Source organism: Pavona decussata, unplaced genomic scaffold (genome assembly GCF_977016875.1).
Source record: "Pavona decussata unplaced genomic scaffold, jaPavDecu1.1 SCAFFOLD_27, whole genome shotgun sequence".
NCBI classification, from domain to species: Eukaryota; Metazoa; Cnidaria; class Anthozoa; order Scleractinia; family Agariciidae; genus Pavona; species Pavona decussata.
The window spans coordinates 2,198,877-2,223,154 of record NW_028145450.1 but is presented as its reverse complement, the minus strand read 5'-3'; the positions used below and the strand labels follow the sequence as shown (position 1 = coordinate 2,223,154).

The 24,278-nt window shown below is 38.6% G+C and overlaps 1 protein-coding gene and 2 non-coding genes across 5 annotated transcripts; 1 reads left to right on the top strand and 2 right to left on the bottom strand.

Annotated features, from left to right (window-relative positions):
• Positions 1 to 6,101: 6,101 nt before the first annotated feature.
• On the top strand, positions 6,102 to 24,130 carry LOC146485302 (cytochrome P450 4V2-like). Of its 3 annotated transcripts, none has more exons than XM_085103661.1 (14): positions 6,102 to 6,434; positions 6,580 to 7,081; positions 9,435 to 9,550; positions 12,174 to 12,259; positions 14,228 to 14,348; positions 15,687 to 15,756; positions 15,842 to 15,911; positions 16,316 to 16,442; positions 17,212 to 17,412; positions 18,484 to 18,586; positions 19,314 to 19,381; positions 20,837 to 20,903; positions 22,112 to 22,291; positions 23,362 to 24,130. In XM_085103661.1, exons 2-14 carry the CDS (start codon positions 6,913 to 6,915, stop codon positions 23,520 to 23,522), a joined length of 1,539 nt encoding a protein of 512 aa, XP_084959787.1. In that variant the 5' UTR covers positions 6,102 to 6,434; positions 6,580 to 6,912; the 3' UTR covers positions 23,523 to 24,130. The 3 variants fall into 3 exon arrangements, with proteins under 3 accessions (XP_084959787.1, XP_084959788.1, XP_084959786.1); XM_085103662.1 differs by adding an exon at positions 13,487 to 13,499 and having other exon boundaries at positions 6,102 to 7,081; positions 12,174 to 12,246; XM_085103660.1 differs by having other exon boundaries at positions 6,102 to 7,081.
• Trnat-ugu (transfer RNA threonine (anticodon UGU)) lies at positions 20,435 to 20,507 on the bottom strand. The gene has a single exon. It is a non-coding gene; the product is annotated as a tRNA-Thr (tRNA).
• Trnas-aga (transfer RNA serine (anticodon AGA)) lies at positions 20,663 to 20,736 on the bottom strand. The gene has a single exon. It is a non-coding gene; the product is annotated as a tRNA-Ser (tRNA).
• Positions 24,131 to 24,278: the final 148 nt, after the last annotated feature.

The window sequence follows — 24,278 nt, the reverse complement described above, 5'->3', positions numbered from 1 at the left end:
GGGAAAATGGGAACCTACAATTGACCTTGATCCCAATGTGTGGCTTCATAGCTCAGTTGGTAGAGCATCGCACCGGTAACGCGGAGGTCACGGGTTCGAATCCTGTTGAAGCCTTAATTTTTTTCAGGCTTCTAATTTCCAATTGCATAAATTGGAAAATTCACTGCGATGATCACTTCTCACTTTCATCTACATCCGCAGTTCATATATGAATCATTTCATATACTTTCAACATAAAACTATTCAATTAGCTCAATCACGTCGATCTCATCTCATCTCTATATTTACCCTCGGATTTTTGTAGACTGTAGCTTATATGCAGTTAATATGCCCGAGCACAGTTACCCACCCAACCATGAGAATATACACACAAAGGACCACAAAGACCAGACCACAACGCCGGGAACTACGTCCCCTACTCTTTTGCGAACAGTGAGTGGGTTCTTTAACGTCCCACAGAGTTATCAGAGTTATCTACGAGAAGGGTTGTGAGACGGGGCCTATACGGTTTATCGTCCTTATCCGAGAAGACTAGAAAGTCTAACCATTTTTAGATGTCATCACAAAGGCAGCACTTTCTCCTCAGGTCCTCAACCTTTACGCCGGTCGACAAAAAGGTTTAAAAAATGTGCGAGACGTACAACGGGGCAAAAAAGTCCGCTAACTTGTTTTAATATATATATCCAGCGTGAAACAAAACAGTAATGACATCCCACTACGAGTCCCTACGGCTTCTAAATTTAACTCCTAAGCAGGTTTGTGGCGTCGTCCCTTAGCAACCAGAATCCACGATGAAACCGATCAGATTTCAATCTCGTTCCCAGGATCTTTTCTCGTGACGGATATGGAAAGTGAAAGTGTTGACTCAGATTTTCAAACACGCCTCTCGTTATTTGGACAACCAATCAGAAGAAGCCACGCTTAAGCAAATTTCCATCAAGTAAGACCAGACCAAATTCATTTATACTTGACTTTGCAACTTCCCTGATTCACAAGCCAGAGTTTTACGTCAAAATGACGGTCAAAACTGCTGTGTTGCTGCTCCTAGTATTGTTAAACGTCTCCATGGCGAAGAATAGTGCTGACTCGTGGCGTGCGGCTGTAACTGTCGGTAAAATCTTATTGGAATCTTTCACTTCAGCGGACGTCAAAGAAACAGATCTTACGGCTGCTGAAGAGCTGATGAGAGGTCTCACCTTCGACAAATACGACGAGAAAATCTCTTGCAAGATTCTCACAAAAATCAAAGAGAGAGACTTTGAAACTGTTGTTAGCAGAATTGCAACTCGTCACCAGATTCCAGCCAATATAGAAGAGTCGATCTTGGACGGACAGTATGGCAAAATGAACAAGGAAGTTGTTCGAGAATTTAAATTTGAAAAAGGTAGCCCTGGGAGGGTTCTTTATGGAAGAACCGTCAGCATCAAACGTGAAGATTCCACAATCGATCTGGCTTACGCTTTCTTTTACTTGGAATTTAAATTGTCGGCGAGCAAAATTGTGGAAGAACATAGAGAGAAGCTTCTTGGAATTTTCACTTATGCACTCAACACCGTTGTTCGCTTTGAAGAACGTAATCTGTCAGAAAAAGAAATGGGACGAATCTACGACTTCTACCGCGCCAAAGCTCGTAAAGGGTTTAATAAAGAGTATCCCGAGTTAGCAAATGAGCGAGTTGAACTGTGAACCGTAGAACGTAAACAATATCAACACCAATGCGCCTATGATTACCACATCCGCTCATTAAGGTCACGTAGTTCCCAGAAAAGCAACCAGTGCATATCGAACTGGCATTGAGCCATGCGTTTGCCCTGTGGCGTATCGGGTGATGCCGACATCTGCGGAAATCGCTCTAAAAACATGCTATGCTGGGCAAAATACTGCTTTCTTTCTTTTTCAAATGTACCGCCAGAAATAAGGTGCAAAATGTCTAATCTACTGTTGGTAACAAACTGGAGAGATTTTGCCGCGATTTGGCCGCGATTATAATTAAGGTATGGCATTTTTACATTTTTTTTTTTTTGCGTTGGCGTTTTATGTAAATATTTAGCGTGACTGGACAGAGAAAAAGTGGGTTTGCTTGAGAACGCATGGTTGAAATAATAAATGTACCGACAATTTCAAATAGATGAATAAATTTGTCGTTCTTTGATATATAATTTGTGGAGGTTTGCGTCGATGACTGCATAAAATTTTTAATAAACGTTTTGTTCAGTTTAACCTGTTTTTACAAGTCATACGGTCGTACACACTTAAGATCGTATTATGACCATTCCTGACTGCAATTTCAGTATTGTTCATTTAAATTCACAACACTTTATAAAAAAAATATCACATTATAATTATTTATAAAATATTTAAGATAGTCCGCGCGCTCTCATTGGTCGATAGGTGTGTTTAGATGAGAGTATGTAAACATGGTTGTGACGTCACGCTTTCTGTGTCTCCCGGCACAATTTGAAAACATTTCAAAGCTTTTGCAAGACTCGCAAAGTAATTTCGAGTACAACTGTTAAGGAAATGGTAAAAAAATTTCCCAAAATTTTGATCGGGGTTTGCCTATCTCCTCCCCCCTGAACCAGAGGGAAAAAAAGAAAAAGAAAGAAGAACCACAGCGCTTTGTCTGCCTCGCTAGACGACCTTGTGGAAGGAGCTCAAGAGAAGACGACAAAATATGCAACAAATACGCAGTAAACATTTTTCAAGGTAATTTTTGCATCTAGGTACCACAATAAAATTCCCTAAAAGACATTCTTTATTCAAAAAAAATGTACACGAAAACGAACACAAAACTATATGCTACAGACTATAAATGTTTCAAATCAAACTTTGTACGGCTGGTTGCCGTGTTTTGGCTGTCAAATTTGTATAAAATGTATTTTCTCTGAGACTTTCTCGGCGTAATAATCTACTGTTACGATAACTATTACCAGCAACAACTTCACAGTCTGGATCCGCTGCTTGTGCTGTGATTCCTAAACAGCAAAACTTCACAAGACAGGATTAGTGACTCGACATCTCAGGCTGCCACATCGGGCAAGTTCACATAACTTTCAAGAGCGACCATGCACAGTGAGATTCATTTTCAGCTTAATTAAATAAACTCCTCATCTTGAAGTTCTTTCCTTACAGAATCGTATATTTTGAACATTTCTTCTAGTTTTCACCGAATGTTCGGTATTTTTCTGTACGATTTACGAGAATTCAAAGCTGAAATCGCCGTCATCCACACGGGGCTCACTGACGCTTGCCACAAATTTCAACTTGATTTTGACTTTTATAACGCAAATTTTGATTGGTTCACGTGTTGTAAGATGTGCGTTTTCATTGGCTAGTAGCAAAAATGATTGTCCAGAGCGTGTACTGAGAACATCTATTCCAATCAAGAAATAAATAAACAAAATTTCCCTTCACTTGTCGAATAATTTTTTTTAGAAACATTTTATAAAAGCAATAGAGGACTTTTTCCCATGTTTACATAGCCTCATCTAAACACTCGGGGAGTTGGGAGAATTCTCGAAAGTTATGCAAACCCTCGACTGCGTCTCGGGTTTGCGTAACTGCCTCGAATTCTCCCAGCCCCCCTCGTGTTTAGATGAGGCTATGTAAACACGGAAAAAGTCCTCTATTGCTTAAATTTAAAATTTATTATATTAAAACTTTATTTAACTATATTACTTAGGAACTATCTGTTACGAGGCCTTGATACTTAAACTTTTGTCTGGCCTCCTAGAATGAAGCCTACACATTGGTAAGTTTGTACACCAGAAAATGTATTCATTTAAAATAAAACTTCTTTATTTAAGTTTATGCAGTTGTATTCCTTATTCCTCAATTTCCTATGAGAGAGCGACACGATAATGCCTCCTTTTGGTCTGGTTACCAATTCCGCGCAGGTCTTGATTTGCTCAAATGGTTGCACGGAGGAAGTGCGGAAATGACGCAGGACGTGAGCTAAGATGGTCTTCTCTTCCAGGATGGCAAAACGCTGCCCTAAAAAAGACGAAAGATTTAAAGTAATGAATGGAAGTATAGAAAATAAAACCAGTGTTATTTTAGATGAATCGTGATAACCCGGCAGATATGATATGATATGACATGACATGACATGATATGATTTTTTGTAAGATTTGTCCAAAGACCATTTGTCCTTAATTGTAGCATATATATAATAGTCCTCTCGATCTGTTGGTCGGCCCTCATGTTAATTTTGTGTCCTTAAAGAACAACCGTGAAACCACATTCGCCTCTTTCTCTATCCGAGTGCATAAATGATAGCCGTTGAATCAAGCCGCTCGAGAAAACTGACAAAGTGTAGGAGCAGCCCTGCCATGGATTGGAGCCCGTCAAGGGGATCATGATTGCGTTCGCCGGTGCGCCCGTGTCAGCGGAGCATGAAAGGACTATTATGACACAGAGATTTTTTTCTGGTTTCTGATCAAAATCATTCTAAAATTTTGAAAACGTTTCATTTGCCTTAAAAAAGTATGGTCATAACACACCAAGGGGAAAATTCTGATGAATTCGCTTAGCAAGAACAAGCCCTAATAATCACGGGGCTTTACACGATTTCTTTCATGACTCAATGAGGGAACTTAAAAGAAAACACTGATCGATCCGGAAAAAAAATGCAACCCATTTCCATCCAGACACCCTGACCATCCCTTGCAAAATGCGCTTATGAATAGTTTCAAGGGACAAGTGTGGTAACTTTTAGCAAAACTGGGCCACAATCCGGCATTAATTTTGGTTTCGAATTTCCAAAGACAGTGTTTCTAAGGATACAAGTTACTAGAGCACGCCTGTGCAGTATTGGAGATGTTCCTTGATATATAGTTTCCTTTAGTGGAAGGCTTCCAATATTCGTAAATTAACAAAAGTTGACGTTTGTTTTGTCTCTGAGACTCTCCGAAGGATCAAACGTCGGTGGATAAATAACGACATTCACAACAACAACACTTTTGTGATAAATATAGAGTACATGGAAATGGCATAAAAATTAACTTAAATAGGCGAAATGAAACTATACTCAGAATAGAAGGAACCAAACGAGCTGAGTTGTTACGGTACATGCGGCATTTATAACTTAATTGTTTGTCTAGTTTTTTTATGTTTCAATGTTTTGTCTTGTACTGCATCAGGGCTCCATTTAAACTAGCTCTGCTAAATTGGATGCCCCTAGATAAATATTGAATTAAATAAATATCTGGTTGGGTCTTGACTATCTGCGAGCCAGCGAACCAGCGAACCAGAGAGCCAGCTAGCCATGCGAGGCGCCCAGCCGTGCGAGGCACTCGGGTTGGCCTAAAAAAACACTCCGGTTAGCCTAAAATAGCACTCAGGTTAGCTTAAATAGCTCCCCGGTTAACGGTTAGCATTTATGTTGGGGGTTTTTCATGCCTCGCAAGCCTCGCATCTTTTGTTCATGCCTCGCACGTTTCGCTCGCTGGCTCGCACATTGGCCACACTCTAATCTGGTTATAAAGCATTTCCGTACAGCAAGTGTGGCTAATATCACAGGTGGACCACCCTCTGTTTGTGTGGTGTGCAACTTGAGACTTAATATTCTCGCCACACGACCGCTTGAAATTAAATTTTTTACAGAGTAGCGGTATTTAAAGTCGCCTTTTAACCTTTATGTTGAAATAAAGTTTCAAGGAAATGTTTATTGAGTCACGCATGGTGCTTTTTTGCCATTCCGAGCCGTAAAAACCCTTCTTTGGCGCGTTTAATGTTTTACAGTGTTGACAGCCGAAGGTCGGTAATACTGTATTAGGAGGCTATCCAAGCGGGCGGGAGAGGGGTTACAAATCCCATTTGCCAGCTCACATATTGTCCACATACCATGCATTTTCAAGTAAAAGAATGGTAAATCTGAGTTCCCATTTCCCCCTTCAGCACCCTCCGTTGAAGTCATTATTTTATTGACAATTGAACAAAAGTGCCATTTTTTTACGAAGTGCCAAAAATTTATTTGCTGGTTTACAAGGGGGGGGGGGGGGGGGGGCACTTACAATTGAGGTACCGTGAGCAATGACAATTAAAAGAGAAAGGACGTAAATGAGAAGGAACTGAAGATAACAGACAATTCTCTCCCTTTATCATCTAAAAATGCTGGAGGTTTACAACAATGATGAGTGTAACTATCCCCAGCGCAAAGATAAGCAACAAAATCACGACAACAGGAAAGAGCATTGTGTTTGTATTGTTGTCTGTTGTGTAGTGATACAGAGAAGTAACTCGTGTCATTGCTTCTATTCAACTCATTCTTTATTATACAAACAAGAAAGTATAATTGTCAAGAATACAGTACTAGTTAACAGTAATACAACTTTGTACTTGGAATAGTATAATTATTGTGTAACAGGAAAAGTACAATCATGATGAAAATGATGCAATACACTGTCGATCGAACGGTCGATCGGTCAAACGAGGTACGCGTGACTTGCGTGGTAAGCAGGTGAAGCTATATGATGGCGTGATCAATTGCTTAGTAAAGACACGCAAGACTTACGTCTGTCCCAAGCTCAAAGCCGTGAGCCGTAAGCCTTAAGCCGTAGATTTTTGCTTTCTTAAAAGGGATATCTGCAATCAGCAAGGAAAGGGAAAATATTGGTCGAGTTATCGGACCAACACCTGGGAGCTGAAGGGTGCGTGACGGTGGATTACGCGTGACACCAAATTCGCCCCAGGCCAACCACCCAGGACAAAATGGCGACTGAGTCATGATCGTTTGAAGGGTATTCAAGGTGAGGGAATTCGCTGAGTATTTAAGAAGACCTCAACTGGTTTTGGCAGAATATTTATCATTTGAAGGATATTCAAGGTGATAACGATTGGAATTCGCTGACTATTTAAGAAGAGCTCAACTGATTTTGGCAGAATTTTTCGTCTTTTGGTCGACTGATCACAATGGAGCTGTTTCTCATGGGGGTAATTTCTCTGCTAATAGCAGCGATCTCCCTTGGAGTACTAGTTCATCTTGTAAAATATCAGGCTTTGGCTGTCGTCAGAAAGCTTCCCGGTCCGAAACCAAACTGGCTGTTTGGGAACGCTTTACAGCTTGCTCGTCTTCCAGATGGTGAGTAACAGGACTCCTTGGTCGACCTTGGTCAGTTTGTAGAGTAGTGTGTTAGGACTAAATGTGTTTACTGGTATCTATATGTACAGAGAAATGTACGTAAAGTCGATCATCTTAAGCTTGATCAGGCCTGTCGAGTTTCTACACGCTCCGGTAAATTACCTTTTACCGCCAAAAGCTAATCCTAATATCCTTAGCTTTACATGTAGGTGAAAGCGTTATTCCGAATATGCCCGGGCCTACATGTAAATAAGGACTTTAGACGCAATTGTGGTAAGGTACGTTTAAAAATTTGCCTGGAGATTTTTTTAATATAGGCCTGAGTTATATAATAGCTTTTGATTAATTTTATACTGGCAATGTTAGGAAATATACAGCTGTACAGTGTACATTTTAGGGGTAGTGTTTTGAGGGGGCAGGTTAAGGCTTGTCGCCCAAACACCAAGTTGGGGGTACCCTTTATGGAGATTTGGCACCCATTAAGGTATGGTAGAATTTGTTTCGATGTAAATTCGTAAATAGGCTGGCTTTTTTACTTGCCAATATGTCATAGACAGGTCCATAGGTCTACAAGTCAAGATAGAAGGAAACATTTTCCTTTTTTTGCATTGATCTAACCTTGAATGTTACGTTAGATTGCACTGTAACATGTTGCTATCAATGTGTGATGTTTTTTTTCTTTCTTCTTCTTTTTCTTCATTGACGTCATCTTAGCCATCATCATTATTATCATCATCTTCTTCTCCTGTTTATTATTATTATTATTATTATTATTATTATTATTATTATTATTATTATTATTATTTAGAATATTGGGCATTTATTTAGAATATTCTTAGTATGAGGGTATATATATTTTTATTACATTGATCAACCCATATAAATTAGCTTTTGTATATAAGATGTTGATATTTTATAATTTTATGACAGCAACATGACTGTGAAATCACTCAGGTTTTAATAGAATCAAACTGTATCTAGTAGATTTTATTCTTGTAAATAATAAAGTTATCGTTCCAAATTTTTTTTTTTAAAAATTATTATTATTATTATTATTATTATTATTATTATTTATTATTATTATTTTTATTATTATTATTATTATTATTATTATTATTATTATTATTTTTATTATTATTATTATTAGTAAGCTTACACAACAGGACGGCTGAGGGAAGGGGACAGTGAAATATCGTTGTGTGACCGACATGACATCTTTTGTTAGTACCTTCACATTTTTGGTTATTTTCGACTAAAACTGGTGTTCTCTCATCTGTGACAACCTGAAAAACACGAGCAGTAGGAATGTTACAATCTAGATTCATGAATACTTGGCCGTCGCGTTGGTCACACAAGCACAAACTGCCATCCACCACATCAGCTCTCCTGTTGCATAAACTCCCTATTATTATTGTCAAGTCAAACCATGAAAGAGTACATCACTGTTTGACAGTGTGGGACTAGCGTGACGCCTGCCATAACACCAACTCTGACCTGCAATTGATCACAACAAATGCAAACAGTGTAAGGAACCAACCAGAATAAGAAGCAAATAATTGGACCCAAGTGTGGGAAAATGCATGTGAAGAAGTCACTGTTGGTTTTGGGTTTGCATATTGGATCGGTTTACACAGTGATATGAATTTTGTCAACCAGTCAGAGAGCATAAGTAAATTAATAAGCATAACCAGAGAAAACACAAAATACTTCCGACATTCAATTGAAAATGGCTCTACAGGTTAATTTTCTATGCATGTTGGTAAGGTTCGTCTCTGTTCGTGGATCTATTTGAATTATGAACAGAACTTGCTATTGGAATGGCTTGCACTTTGGAATGATAAAAAAATAATTTATTCATTTATCAGAGACTCTGGACCACTGAGATGTCATTAGTCCATTTATGCTTGCAAACTACTTGCCATTTTTACTGACTGGTTGGATCTTTTGTACGACAGGACAAATGTCCTCCTTTCTAGGCCCAATTAATTAAGAGCTACAGCTGTATACATATATGCACAGATAATGGGTTGACTGATTCAGTTTTTCCTGAAGACAATTGGATCAATAGAGGACAAAAATATGCTTTGTAGGGAACTCAAGGTGAGGGTTTTAATCCAGGCTTAATGACTAAATTATTTAATAATAATGAAAATTATTGCGGTTTGTGACTACGATGGAGAAAAAGAAAAGAAGAGATACTGTACTTGAATAAAACCTTGACATGGGCTGCCACAGGCATAATCTGCGTAATTATCAAAATAATGATCAAGCTGATTAAGGAAATAAGGAAAATTATTCTTTATTTCTTCATCCACCACTGATCAATATCTATTTATTTTTTTGTACTTTATAGAACTGGTTATACAAATCTTAGGATTTACAGATCAATTTCGTAAGGAAGGATTATTGTGTCTCTGGCTTGGGCCAACATACCCACTTGTGCTCCTGTTCAAACCAGAACTGGTAGAGGTGAGAATAAAAAAAATGTACGTAATATATTTTTTAAATTAACAACAGCCCATATATGCATTACCCTGCTTTGCATTATTAAAAATAATGGTTTTATTTGTCTGTTAAGGCCAGTACCTATGCATTTTCTGGCCATCGTCTCTCTTTATCAGGTGTATATTAATGATACCAACAACTTACTTCTGGGGCCACCGTATACTCAGCAATGGACTAGCAAATTCCTAGTTGTGTCAGGCTCAGAAACTGGGTTAAGCTCTGAGTGGCCTCTTAACCCTTTAAGACGCAGTATCATCATACATAGAGTGTATTCTTCTCACTGTTCATGATACATTTTCTATGGTAGCAGTTGGGAGAATTTCTCTAAACATCAGGAAATGATTTTTTTCTGACTCATGACTTGTATGGCTGATCATGCAAGTAGTGATTTAGGGAGGAGAAATTACTGTACATGTAATATGTGTTGGTCACTACTGGAACTTAAAGGCTTGATTAAGGCTAGTATCTAGTATGACTTTCCCATAAGTTTTTACCATTTTTTCAGTATAATTTTAAAACTTTAGCCATTTTATCAGAACAGTGTACAGTTACCCTGTCACAACACAGAAACAATCCACTGTTACACTGTTGGTGCAAGAATTATGTGCCCTGTGGATATTCTGCAACTTTCAGCAAGTTGAAAGTTTGCTCGAAGCAAAATAATAGTCAACTCTCTTGTAAGCGACCACCCTTGTTGCATGACAAAGTGGTCGCTTACGGGAGGTGGTCGCTTACGGGAAAGATCAACAAAATAAGCGTAATTATCTTAGCAGCTAAATAGGCAAATAGAAACTAATTTAATTATTTGTTTTTTTCACATTTATTCATTCTTCTGATGAAACTTTGTAAAACATTTCGGAACAGATCTGTCCCGTTTACCTACAGATCTAATTATAGCCATATTCTCTGTCTGTAAACTGTTATTATCTGTCAGCAGTCCGAGGTACATGTAGCGTCATTAAAAATTGAACTTTTAATTGTCACTTCTAAGTAATGATTTACTACAATCATATGTGACTATGTTGTGTGGTCGCTTACCGGAAACAGAAGACAAAAGAATATGTGTAATTTCTGGCCTAAAAAGTGGTCGTGGTCTCTTAAGAAATTAGAGCGGTGGTCACTTACGAGAGAGCTCTTGAAAACTTATTTAACTGAGAAGCAAAACGGTTGTTTACAAAGTGGTCTCTTACGGGAGGTGGACTGTATCACCATAATTTTCCATCGTGACTAACAATGTCGGCAATACGAAAATTCAAACTTCTGCAAATAGAGCACAACAGACAGATTGCTTGAAAACTAACTTTTATTTCAGGAGTATTGTATAGAGGTCTGTATGCGACGACGGTTGATTGACAAATGATTCGAAGGTACCTAAGGTACCGCTCCTTTTATAGCGCGTCTTCGTGTTTAAGACAGTACATGTGTCACGATGTATGCACTTTTGAATATGGGTACCATGAACAATTGAATCTCTTGATGTTAACAGCAAGTAATGTTGCCAATTCCTACAGCAATCATACTAGTGATGAAGCAAATGAATATCGAACGGATGTAACAGTATGAGACTCCACTTAATCCCATTATATTTGCATGCACATTCAAACCTTGTCATAAACTGAACCACCACTCCATTAATATGCCCAGCTCGTCTTCACATTAACCTTTGGGCCTCTAATTACTCCTTACAAATTTTCACTGCGTGACTGTTTGATGAAACACGCAGGTAATTGCAATTAATTTTTTTTAATAAATGGAAGAGATCACCAGAGGTGAAATATCGTCAAGTGATGTGTTAACAAATTCCCCCAACTCTAATGTAATAAGTAGTATTGGGGGGGGGGGGGGGGGGGGCACTGCTTTGCCCGAAAGTGGTACCTCTCTCACGACGGAGGTATAAAGAGATACAGATTTCACGAGCCGAAGTATACAAAAGGGTTGGAGAAACCTGTAATTTAGGTATTTATTAAAGGGCCTTTCAAAATATCTCAAATAGACCCAACAAAAGAAAAATACAGAGTGTTGTTACTGTAGGTATGTGAAAGGAGTTCCATACCATTCCCTATGAAAGGGTTGCCTTTTCTTTCAAAAGTGGCATGCATGTATAATAGGGTAAGGGTTTGGATCTCAAGGCGGAGCCTCCCCATATAAGAGTAATAAGACCATCTTTTATTTATTATACCCCCCCTCCCCCCCCCCCCCCTCGAAGTTATAAATAGAGACCATGGAGTACTGTAGAATACTCCGACTAATTATTAATAATTATTACTTTCTTTTCATGCATCTAGCCTGTGTGGCACTGGCATGTGGAAAATATATAGGGCGCGAAAAAAAAGTGTGGAGTGTAAGGGAGGGAGACACGCGAGGGTGAAAGTAGCCATCGCATGACTCTCTCTCTCTCTCTCGCGCACGTGCGCGCTTGGCTCGCACGCCCTATGTTTTTTATGTGCCTGCTACAATCTCAAGGCTACTTTACATCTGAAGTTTTAAAATGCATCAAACTTATCAATGCCGCACCATTTCTAGGGCAAGAATTTGGTCATAGATATTAACATGCTTTTGAGGACTGTGTATGCTTGGTTTGTTTCAGATGCTTTTAAATAGTTCAAAACATACCAGCAAATCATCAGATTATACATTTTTACATCATTGGCTTGGAACAGGTAGGCACATGTAGTTCAATGAAAAATTGAATTTTTCTAATAAACTTGTTATTTTAAAATAATGCGGTAAGTACCGACCAATAGAATTGAAGTATGCTTTTATTGGAGTTTGACTGAAAATTGTTCACCTGGACTCTTTTGGATGACTATTCAAGGCAAATTCAAAGAGCTATCCAAAAACCATAACGATTTTTAAATTGCAATTTTGCAGTTTCAAATAGGTACAATTTGGTTCATATTCAAATAAACCTTGAGTTAATATATTTGTTTTGCTACTACAGTGTATGCAGCATTAACAAATGCTCTTATATTAGAGCTCGGGCTACCTGTGAAGGAAAGTACTGCTCAGTAGTTTTCATCTTACAGTATATACTTGTTGGAATTTTTGACACTTTGGATTTTTTAATAATAGTAATAATAATAATAATAATAATAATAATAATAATAATAATAATAATAATAATAATAATAATAATAATAATAACAATAATAATAATAATAATAATAATGATAATAATAATAATAATAATAATATTTATCCCGGGAGCCCTCTTGCCTTGGCGGTTTTTAGTGGGGCCCTGCAAATTAAAGTTAAATTAAAAAATAAAATTACCTAAAAAATGATTTCGCAATATCAAACAAATTAAAAATAGCTAAATTGAATCAGAAAGTGCATCATTCAGAAACTTTTAAGCTTTGCCTTAAAAAGGGACAATGATTTGCTGTTTTTAATGTCATTGTCTAAGTTGTTCCAGTCTTTAGAGGCTTGATAAATGAAAGTTTGCTTGCCCCAATTGGTACGCACGCGAGGAAGGTGTAAATCATTACTTGTACGAGTTAGATAAGAATGAAAACTACTATTGTGTCTAACGTCAAATTCAAAATCAGTTTCCCCCAACAGATATTTTTGCATCATAATACAGCAATGGAAGTGTCGTCTCTTGTTAAGGGTTGTACTCTCTTAGGGTTGTCTCTTGTGGGGTCCACCTCTGGAACTCCCACTCACAGTGTTATTAATTTAATGCCTTCAATAAACGTAACTATCTGTGTTACAGTATTTTATGTTATGGGAACAGAAGCTATTAACTTAAGAGATTAACTTTGATTAGTTTGTAACTCAATAAAAGTGTTGCTAGTCAATGTTTTGATGATAATATTATAAATAATTAATTGCTGTATTAACTAACTGTGTTTAAATTGTTTGCTTGAATTAACACCTTGCCATGGCTGGATTTTGAAGGTTTGTTAACCAGGTAGGCTAAAAATGTTTATTTTAATATACATGTAATATCATAATAATAATTATAGTTTCTTAGCTAACAAGTGATGAGAATTATTGAAACAGAAACGTCAAATAGAGATCGTGCATGTCATAAAAATGCAACAAAAGGATTGTCATGATTTTCATGATATTTATTATTATTATTATTATTATTATTTTATTTTCATTTACATGTATTTCCATTGCACTGACTGTGAAAAGAGATGACTAGTTGCTCTTCTTAATTTATTTAAGTCCCACCGAAAATTCTGAACAGAAATCTTGTGTCAAGCTTCGATTCGTTGAAATAACCAAAACATACTTATTTGTAAGGTTGCTCCTAAAAATACCTGCACAGTTCTTTGGTCAAAGTTTGAAAAGTCACTTAAACAGTGCCAACAGAATTTGAGGAAGTCTCATCTACAGTAATCAAGCTTCTTGATTTAGCATGCAAAGAAATTACAAATCACCCTCTTTTAGGGTTGCTATCAGGACATGATAATTTACTGTAAGTGGCTTAAGGACGTCTTGTACATAATGTGTCATCTATTCTCTTGTCGTTTTAAATAGAAAAAGAAACATACATACATTATTTTTTTTTTTACAAAATTGAGAGTCATCTCCCCCTGGGATGAAAGGTTTAATTTTAAAATTAAATTCTAAAATAATATTAAGAGACTGTACTAATTTCAAAACTTGTACAAATTCAAACACTTGCAGTGAGGGGTCAAAGTGGAAGATGCGGCGACGCTTGATAACTCCAACATTTCATTTTCGAATTTTGAATAATTTTGTACAAGTGTTTGAGGAACAAGCTTCGATTCTTGTCTCACACCTAGAGGTGAGGTAAATGTATATGTAAATGTACATAAATCTCACATATTTGTTTTTTGTTGTCGTTGTTCTTGGTGTGTGTGTGTGTGTGTCTTTCGTTTTTTGTTTTGTTTTTTTTTTTATTTTTTTGTAGTTTTTTTTTTTTTTGTAGTTTTTGCAATAACAAGTTAGGGAAAATTTGAGAATGATGTATTTAATCAGTAAATGACACAGGCATACTCGGAAAAATAATCCAAGTACTCCTATCAGGAGTCGAACCTAAGACCTACTGATTACTTGTTCGGATGCTCTACCACTGAGCTACTGGAGACTTGTGGGAGCTAAGGCCATTAAACATCTTACGTTCTGCTAGGAGCATCCGAACTGGTAATCGGTAGGTCTTAGGTTCGACTCCTGATAGGAGTACTTGGATTATTTTTCCGAGTATGCCTGTGTCATTTACTGATTAAATACATCATCCTCATTTATTCACCAGGCTTAACATATTCCATCACATTATTGTCAAGGGAAAATTTATATATCGGTTTGAACTGGAAGTGGAAAATAAACGAAACCCCCAAAACATATGCATAAAAGGGTGTCCTATGCAAGTGAATTACTACGTCTTTCAGTAGTAAACGGACACTGACGTCAACCCCAGCTAACAATTTGCAAGTCTTACTGCGATCAATCATAATTACGTTGACAGCCAACTGACTACAAACATACAGAAATTGACAAAGTGCATCATTCAAATCCGTCAATCACAGCACACAAACATGACCTTTTAACCCCATTGAACTGAATGTTTAATTGCTTTCTAAGAGCTCCTCTGCAGTGATTAACAGCAGTGAAAAGCATAATGGATGGTTGAATCTTAAATTTTAGAGTCTGCATACCATTGAAAGGCAAAGTAAGCAGTGCAGTGTGAAATGCATGTGATACTTTTAAATAATAATAGTACTTAATAATAATAATAATAATAATAATAATAATAATAATAATAATTATAATAATAATTTCACATGAAATTGGACCAAAATTCTGAAGTTTTTGCAGTCAGTAACTGCTGCAAATGTCACCAGGATAATCCCCTACTCCCCCTGCCCCTACCCTTAAGTTATTACTAATGCTGTGTGTAATATTGTAATCCACTGGGACCATCAGCTAGATTAGCCTCTACTATTTGGATGATGCACACCTACTCCTTATGTTGATCAGTCATTATAGATCTAGATTCTTTATTTGTAATGTATTTATTTTTATATGCTTATTTCTAATCCACATCCTCTGTAATTAGAGTTCAGTTGAGTTAAATTTTAATTTTAAACTCTGGTTATCTGATTACACAAATCTGTTTCAACAGAAGGGCGCCAACAAAGGTGTCTTCAACATCATGCCCTACATTGCACGTTGTGCATTGGACATCATATGTAGTAAGTATTAACATTTCTCATGGATGTTACGCAAAAGGTTAAACCAATTGAGTTGTATATTCATTATTCATTCAATTTCTTATAGTTACTTCCATGGACTCGTCACCAAACGCACAAGGAGACTCCAATTCTCCATATGTCAATGCAGTTGTGAGGTAATTACTGCTTACAAAAAAACAGCAGTTGTCATCCGATGCATTTTTTCTTTATTTTCATTGGCCGAGAGCAAACCACGTGACCTGCAAATAACTGCCTACAAATTATGGTCTGCTCATGCGCAATACTGTCCAAATGTGTTTTGCTTCAAATAATATTCTGCTCATGCGTAATTGAAACCACGCTCTAGGTCTCCTTTGAAAATGGCAAGATCGCTTCCCTGAGCGCTTACCTCTTCCCGAAAATAATTATCAAAACAAACTCGGTGATCGAGTGACAAAACAATTATTAATCTCGGCTATCGCAAAATATCAATTGTCAATTGTCAATTGTTTGTTTACATATCTATAGATTTATTTTGTTGTTTTACATGACTGAATCGTAGTGTATGTGTTCTCTCAAGGATGAGTGAGTTGATTCAGAACCGTCAGCGGCTGCCCTGGTTGTGGAATGATGCCTTGTATAGTTTGACTCCATCGGGAAGAGAGCACGATAAATGCCTAAAGATCCTCCATGACTTTACAAACAAGGTGGGCATAATGAACCTGACAATGGTGGTGCTAAACATTAGCCTGGAGCGTGGGGAAGTAATGCAAAATACGTATACTCCAACCTCCATGTGCAACCACCTCTCGTAAGTGACCACCTCCCATAAGCGACCACCTATTCAAAACGCCATTTTGTCTCCAGTCAATGCCCTTCAGTTGGAACCTCTCGTAAATGACCACCTCTCATAAGCGACCGCAAATACTTTTTGAAGTGATGGCATTATAATTTTTCGCTGTTTTCAACCTCTTGTAAGCGACCATTTGACCGACATGGTCTGATCTCCATTTACGCTGTGTGTACCACGCTACTCAGAATTTGCGAGGAAGTTTTGGTGAAAACCCAACAGTGGTCGTATTTGAACAAGGCTAATGGATGAAATAAATTGTCTTCGAATGAGTAGATGTGTCAAAGCTGTTACCGGAGGAGACTTCCGCTGGTTCGACTCTCGTAAGCAACCACTAAATCTTGGTATTTTACCTGGGTGGTCGTTAACGGTAGGTTCGATTGTTCGACTGTATATAAATGAATAAATAAAGGTTCCGTGAAGGGAGGTTGTGGTTGAGGTGGGAGGGGGAGGGGAGGGGGGTGGTGGACTCCTATGTAAAAGTGACGGGAGTGATCGTCGTATCTTTAAGGGGTTAAAAATCGTTGTTTGGTAACCCTTGGGATGCTACAACCTAACTGGGGTGGTGTAACTTAATTAATAAACACCATCATCATCATCATCATCATCATCATCATCATCATTAGGTAATTGATGAACGAATCGCCGAAAGAGCAGCAAATAAAGTCCGCTCACAAGAACAGAACAAGGAAGAGGAGAGTGAAGACGGAGATGTGTATAAAAGGAAGAAGCGCCTGGCATTCCTTGATCTGCTACTGGAGGCTTATGACAACGGAGAAATTTCACGCGAAGGAGTCAGAGAAGAAGTTGATACGTTTATGTTCGAGGTTAGAGCTACTGTTTGTTGTTGGTCACTCTCCCTTTGGTTGGATTTATAGCAGTGTAGTAGTCATTATTATAGTGAATTCTTTACTGAAGACAGCCTTGATGTCGCGTCTGACTGACTGGGTGAATCTGTTGTAACGAGTGACTGATCAATTAATTTTCCGAAGACCTAACGGAAAAAATTACTGATTGGTTTGCTAACTTGGTGATGATTGTTAGAACGACTCGGTAAATCAGTCTGGCTAACAAAGTGACTGACTGACTGACTGACTGACTGACTGACTGACTGACTGAAAAAAAATGACTGATTGGTTTGCTAACTTGGTGATGATTGTTAGAACGACTCGGTAAATCAGTCTGGCTAACAAAGTGACTGACTGATTGGTTGACTGGCTGACTGACTGACTGACTGACTGACTGACTGACTGACTGACTGACTGACTGACTGACTGACTGACTGACTGGCTGGCTGACTGACTGACTGACTGTCTTACCGACAGAATGATTGACTGACTGACTGTCTTACCGACAGAATGATTGACTGGCTGACTGACTGAACGGTTGACTGGCCGACTGGTTGACTAACTGATTGGCTGACTGACTGACCTACCGACTGGCTGATAGATTTGCTGATGGTCTAAAAAATAACTGAATGACTGGCATATTGACTGGCCTAGTTATTCGACTGACAAGCAGAGGATGGACGGATGGAGAAAATGGCGGGGTGACCTGAACTGGTTGAATACCTATTGGTCCGTATTACTCACCGATACGGTTTGTGGGAGTTTTAAAATGTGATTCTCGATACACTTGCACTTAGTTGTGGATCAGTAGATTTAATTAAATTATCTTAACTGAGCCATGGATTTAATTTTGCCATTGCCTGGTTGCTCGGTGGTTTATCGATCAGTACACACAAATAAATCATTAATGTTCTATTAATGTTTATTATTATTAAAATATCACTATTTTTGTTGTTGTTATTATTATTATTATTATTATTATTATTGTTGTTGTTGTTGTTGTTGTTGTTATTATTATTATTGTTATTATTTCTTTTTTTTTCTTGCCAGGGTCACGACACCACAGCAGCCGGCATCACGTGGGCTTTGTATCTTCTTGGACGTCATCCCGATATACAACAAAAAGTTCATGAAGAAGTGGACAGCTTTTTTGGTGAGAGATGCAATGTAATGCATGTTTACAATGCGGCAGCTTTATAAAGACGCCTTCCTGTTCTAATTTATAGAACATTTGGTGGGAGGTGGAACTTTTGGCTTTTGCGGTAATGTTACATGTAAATTAAACCAGAACCAAGTAGTAATGATAATAACTTTAATTTAGTGTCAAAGTATTTAACATTGTGGTGCTAATTGGAGACACTGTTAATGACTGAATCAAATATGTATACTGAACATAATGGGTCAGTTATTAAAAGAAAGTTTAGACGGTGTTTAACAAAACCACGTTCTAAACAATTTTCAATTTTGCCAACAGCCGTTTAGCCTCCCACGCAGACGTTCTTAGGGGTTCGACACGCGTTCCTGCCCCACGTGGGGCAGGAACGCGTGACGAACACCTAAGATCGTCTGCGTGGGAGGCTAACAGCCGTTCTACTGCCGACGGCAACAAGAAGGCTTGCATCCCAGACTAGAAAACTATTGATCTACTTAAAATAAAGCACTTATAAATAGATTTGGAGACCCACTGATTGTCTTAAGCCGCGGCCTAAGTTAGATTCTGTTTAAATACCTGGCCCATTTGTTAAAAATCCCAACTGGCGGGAGGCAAACCAGTTGGCTATCTACAAGGCGTAGCCTTGGATTGGCTAACAAATCACTAGGCCACGTCGCCTCCCGTGTTATCTCAACCGCTAAGATTCATTTTCACCTTTACGTTACAGAACAGCGGCCAGACACGCTGACAGTAGAGGATTTGAAAGAACTGCATTACCTGGAATGCGTTATAAAGGTAACATCTGCAAATCAAACAAAAGGGAAAAGAAAGAATTATTTTGAAATGAAAACTAGTAACAAAATGGCAACATGAAATGGGAATTTCAATGGAAATCAACGCAATAGCACTACTGCCCACTGTTTCCTGATCAAATTGAAATTTACAAATGTTGGTTATTATGGACAGACAGGGAACCTGGAGAAAACCCCTCAGAGCAGGGATAACACCAACCCACACATGGCGTACAGCAGTACATGCGCAATATATCGGCCAATACCTTCGTATTTGCTTACGACGAGTGTGGAGGCACACGAGTATTTTCCCTTGAAAGGGTACCATGTTTTGCGTTTTGTTTAAGAGTTATCTCTCCTCCCCCACCACATCACTAGGTTTTTGCATATTGGCTTTCGTCGACTTGACTTTTCAAACAAGTATTCGAGTATTCTTCTGCAATAATAAATTAAATAAACAATGAATAACCCGGTGTTTTCACTTTGTTATGAACATATGTTTAAAATAGCATACATAGTTACCGAAAAATATATACAGTAGCAAGAAATCTGTGGGAGGTGCACTAAAATTGAAGGTAAAGATAACGTGAAATTTAAAAGACAAGGTTACGAAAACAGATCAGCCAATGGATAAGGGGGGTTAGTTTCTAAGGAAACTGTGGTGCTGCGTTGGTGAGGAGTAGAAACAAATGTTTGGTTTATCAACAGAGTTGAAAACTGAAGGCAAATTGGCCACCGTAAAGCGATTCGAGTGCTGACGTTTCGAGCGTCAGCCCTCGCTCGGAACGTCAACACTCGAATTGCTTTACGGTGGCCAAATTACTTCTGTAAAGTCTGAACCACGGAGACCAAGCTACATAGACAAGGATACGAAAAACAAAATTGGGGAACATGTTAGACTTTCACTTCTATCAAAAGAAGGGAAGTTGTTTAGAAAGGACGTTACTATTTTTCTCTACCTGGTCAGTTTTGTAAAGGAAAAAGATACAAAATGGAAAGGAAAAAAAAAAGATGAGCTCAGAAAAATTGATGATGAAGAAAAAGGGAAAAAAAAATCAGCCCCCGGAGAGATTTGAACTCTCGACCCCTGGTTTACAAGACCAGTGCTCTAACCCCTGAGCTACGAAGGCTAAGTTAAGTAAATTAGGCAACTTTCTGAACTTAATCATGAGTCGTACCTTGGTAAAGAACGGATCCAAACAAAAAAAAAGTGAACTAAGCTAGCCATGTGAATGATGTATTATTCAGTAATGACACAGGCAAACTCGGAAAAAGAAATTCCGAGTGCTCCTATCAGGAGTCGAACCTAAGACCCTCCGATTTCTAGTTCGGATGCTCTACCACTGAGCTACAGAAGGCTCGTGGGAGCTAAGGCCATTAATCTAGGTTCATGGGACAACCATCCTGCATGCTAGCTATGTCTGTAAAAATTATCTTTTATCATTCTATTTCTTTCTAGGAAGCTCAGCGTCTGTTTCCATCTGTGCCATTTTTCGCACGAACGACCTCTGAAGACTACCAACTGGGTAAGGTTGTTTTTAACAACAACAACTTTGTTGAATAAATATTAATTACATACGAAGACTTGAGAACCCGCAGGTAACAATCAAGCTACATGTATTCGAGGCGGGCTCAAGGAATGGCTGGCAGAAACTCATCTATTCAAGCAGCTATGAGACAAAGAAAGGCGTGATATACTAGCTGGATTTAGATTTAATGAAGCGTTACACTGGTAACTAACAATCTGGGTCCTTAGTGACAAATGGAGAAGGGGTTAGGTTCTAAGAAACTGTCATATTTTCCTCCCGGTGCTCTATAGCAACAACAACAACAACAATTTATTTGAAAAAAAAAAACCAACAACAACAACAGAATGAATAGTTTGCCCCGCAAATAGTAACAAAACTGCTCTATAGCAACAACAACAACAACAACAACAACAATTTATTTGAAAAAAAAAACAACAACAACAACAACAGAATGAATGGTTTGTCCCACAAATAGTTACAAAACCAATCGAGGCGGGACAAGACGAATACAGGAATACTTTAGAAAAACTAAGAAAACTAACGAGAACTTACAAATACAGACATGCAAAAACTTACGTAGTAAGAGATTTAAGGCATTTTACACTAGTTTACAAAATAAAAATAATAATACTAAATGGAACAATTATTTAGTTCTACAATTTCATGTTTAAGAAGAGATTCTTAGTCAAATACTTGAGTAGTTTTGACCAAAACACAGCAAAATCGACGTGAAAGTACCCCCTTTGAATTAGTCGCCTCCGAGTGTCACGATATTGTTATCATTTTGTTTTTGTTCGAGCTTTAAAGGGACACTGTCACGACGATTTTGCTGCTTTTTGTTCAAAACTCCTCAAACATTTGACAAAGACGTTATTTTTTAACATGAAAGTGCTCTTACAACACCGAGAAGAAAGCATTAGGGTGTTTCTCCCAGGAAGAACTAACCATAATAAATTTTTAGCGACTTCTCTTAAATACACAGGCCAATTTTTTCAAGTTGCAATCCACTTCCATCCTAGCCATCCGCAGCCAAACATAATTAACCGTAGTTTCTGTGCACTAGTAGGAGTATTGTTAACAAAACTCAACCATTATTTTAACTACTCCATTGAAATTAATTGCTTTTTTGGCTATCCAGACTCACCTTTAAAATCAGTGACACTGCCCCTTTAAAGTGAGCCTAAACACGTTCAATTCGTTCACAGATGGCTACTTAGCCCCAAAAGGTACTTCGGTTGGAGTTGCACCCATTGCACTTCACAGAAATCCAGACGTGTGGCCAGCTCCGCTTGAGTTTGATCCAGATCGTTTCCTTCCGGAGAACAGTCAAGGACGACACCCATTCGCATTCATTCCGTTCTCAGCAGGACCAAGGAATTGTATCGGTAAGTTTTTGTGAGATTCGTTTGGATATCGGTACCTTCTTGATCCAAGGTGTTAGGCACGAATTGAAAATTCTTGGTGGAGTTTTCTTTTAGAGCAACCCCACTCGACTTCCGTAGTACTTTCTCTATATTTTTTAAAATACCATACATCCGTTCCTCCCCCTTTTCCCTTTTTGTCCCTCCCTCCTTCCCTCCCTCCCTTCCTTCCTCTTTTTCTTACTTCTTCCCTCCCTCCCTCCCTCCCTCCCTCCCTCCCTCCCTCCCTCCCTCGCTCCCTTCCTTCCCTCCCTCCCTACCTTCCTTTTTTCTTCCTTCTTCCCTCCCTCCCTCTCTTTCTTCCCTCCCTTCCTTCCCTCCTTCCCTTCCTTCCCCCTCCCTCCCTTCCTTCCCTCCCTCCCTTCCGTCCCTTCCACCCTCCCTCCCTTCCTTCCTTCCCTCCTTCCTTCCTTCTTTCCTTCCTTCCTTCCTTCCTTCCTTCCCTCTCTCCCTTCCTTCCCCCTCCCTCCCTTCCTTCCCTCCCTCCCTTCCTTCCCCCTCCCTCCCTCCCTTCCCTCCCTTCCTCCCTTCCTCCCCCCTTCCTTCCTTCCTTCCTTCCTTCCCTTTCTTCCCCCCTCCCTCCCTTCCTTCCCTCCCTCCCTCCCTCCCTATTTTCCGTCCTTCCCTCCCTCCCTTGCTTCCTTCCTTCCTTCCTTCCTTCCTTCCTTCCTTCCTTCCTTCCTTCCTTCCTTCCTTCTTTCCTTCCTTTCTTCTTTTTTTTTAACATATAACCCTCCTGCCTTCCTCCCCTCCTTCCTCTATTCCACCTTCCTTCTTCTTTTTTACTTTCTCCCGGTCTCACCCAGCCTCTCCCTCTTCCTTCATTCGTTCCATCCCTTTTTCCCCACTCTCTCCTTGCCTTTCTTCCTCCCTTTCTTCTCCTATTCTACTTCCTCCCAGTCTACCCCGCTCCGCTCTTTTTTCCTTACTTCCCTCCTTACATTCAAACTTACCATGGATATTCACCGTGGTTATATTCATTCATCCATTTAATTCTCATTTAACCTCCGTTCGTCATTTCTTTGTCCATTTAGGTCAGCGGTTTGCTCTCCTAGAGGAGAAAATTGTCCTGTCTCATGTCCTGCGTAGTTTTGATATCGAGTCCAAACAGACTTCGAGTGATCTTCGGACATGCGCAGAACTGATCACCAGGCCAAAAGAAGGAATATTTGTCACTTTAGTAAAACGACAGTAAACTAAATACTTATAGAAATACACAGAACAGATCAGTAGACCGTGAGATACATGTATGTCAGAATTATTTATGCAAATTCAATTGTGTGAAAAATATCTCAAATTCACGGAATTTTACTTCATTTTAAGTTATAAGAAATTACAGCTAGAATTTGTGAAAATGTCACAGAAAAAAAATGAAGGATGAAACCTAACAGAAGGCGACCATAAATGTAGCAGACATATGTTCTTTAAGCAATCTGGATTAAAGTTAAAAGCCGGCAGAGTTAAACAAAAGCTCAGTGTTTATAGCAGCACGATGAAACTGGAATCACTGAAATAAACATAGCAGGCAGATGCTCATTGAATTCACCTGGCAAAAACACTGACATAGGAAATGAGGAAAAGGTTATCTTTATAAGGGCGTTATTTCCTCTTTCACATTCATGAATGATTAAGAAAATTATGGCACGATATTCACTATCGAAGAAAAGAAAAAGTGCACGTGTGGTGCTGTATGTATGATTATTGTCTTATTCCTTCTTTGAGAACGTTTGAATTCGAAGAATAATATCGTACGAGGGAGTAATCCATGTCCTGTCTGATAATAAACTGGGTTTTTTCCTTCTAGCGTCACCGACTATTTCTGTAACATTTTCATAAGTAGCACTTGTACGATACGATAGATACTTGAATGTCTAATGTGGGTTCTGAAGATTTGGGTTCCTTGACTGTGTCAACGAAGACGGCGCAATGTCTCATTCACCCTTCAAAGTAT

What these genes read in the sequence shown, in the direction of transcription:
- LOC146485302 (XM_085103661.1), top strand. Translation starts at nt 6,913, where the DNA reads ATGGAGCTGTTTCTCATGGGGGTAATTTCTCTGCTAATAGCAGCGATC. An exon ending in TTGATACGTTTATGTTCGAG is followed by an intron (nt 17,413 to 18,483) that starts GTTAGAGCTACT and finishes TTTTCTTGCCAG; the next exon opens with GGTCACGACACCACAGCAGC. An exon ending in ACCTGGAATGCGTTATAAAG is followed by an intron (nt 19,382 to 20,836) that starts GTAACATCTGCA and finishes ATTTCTTTCTAG; the next exon opens with GAAGCTCAGCGTCTGTTTCC.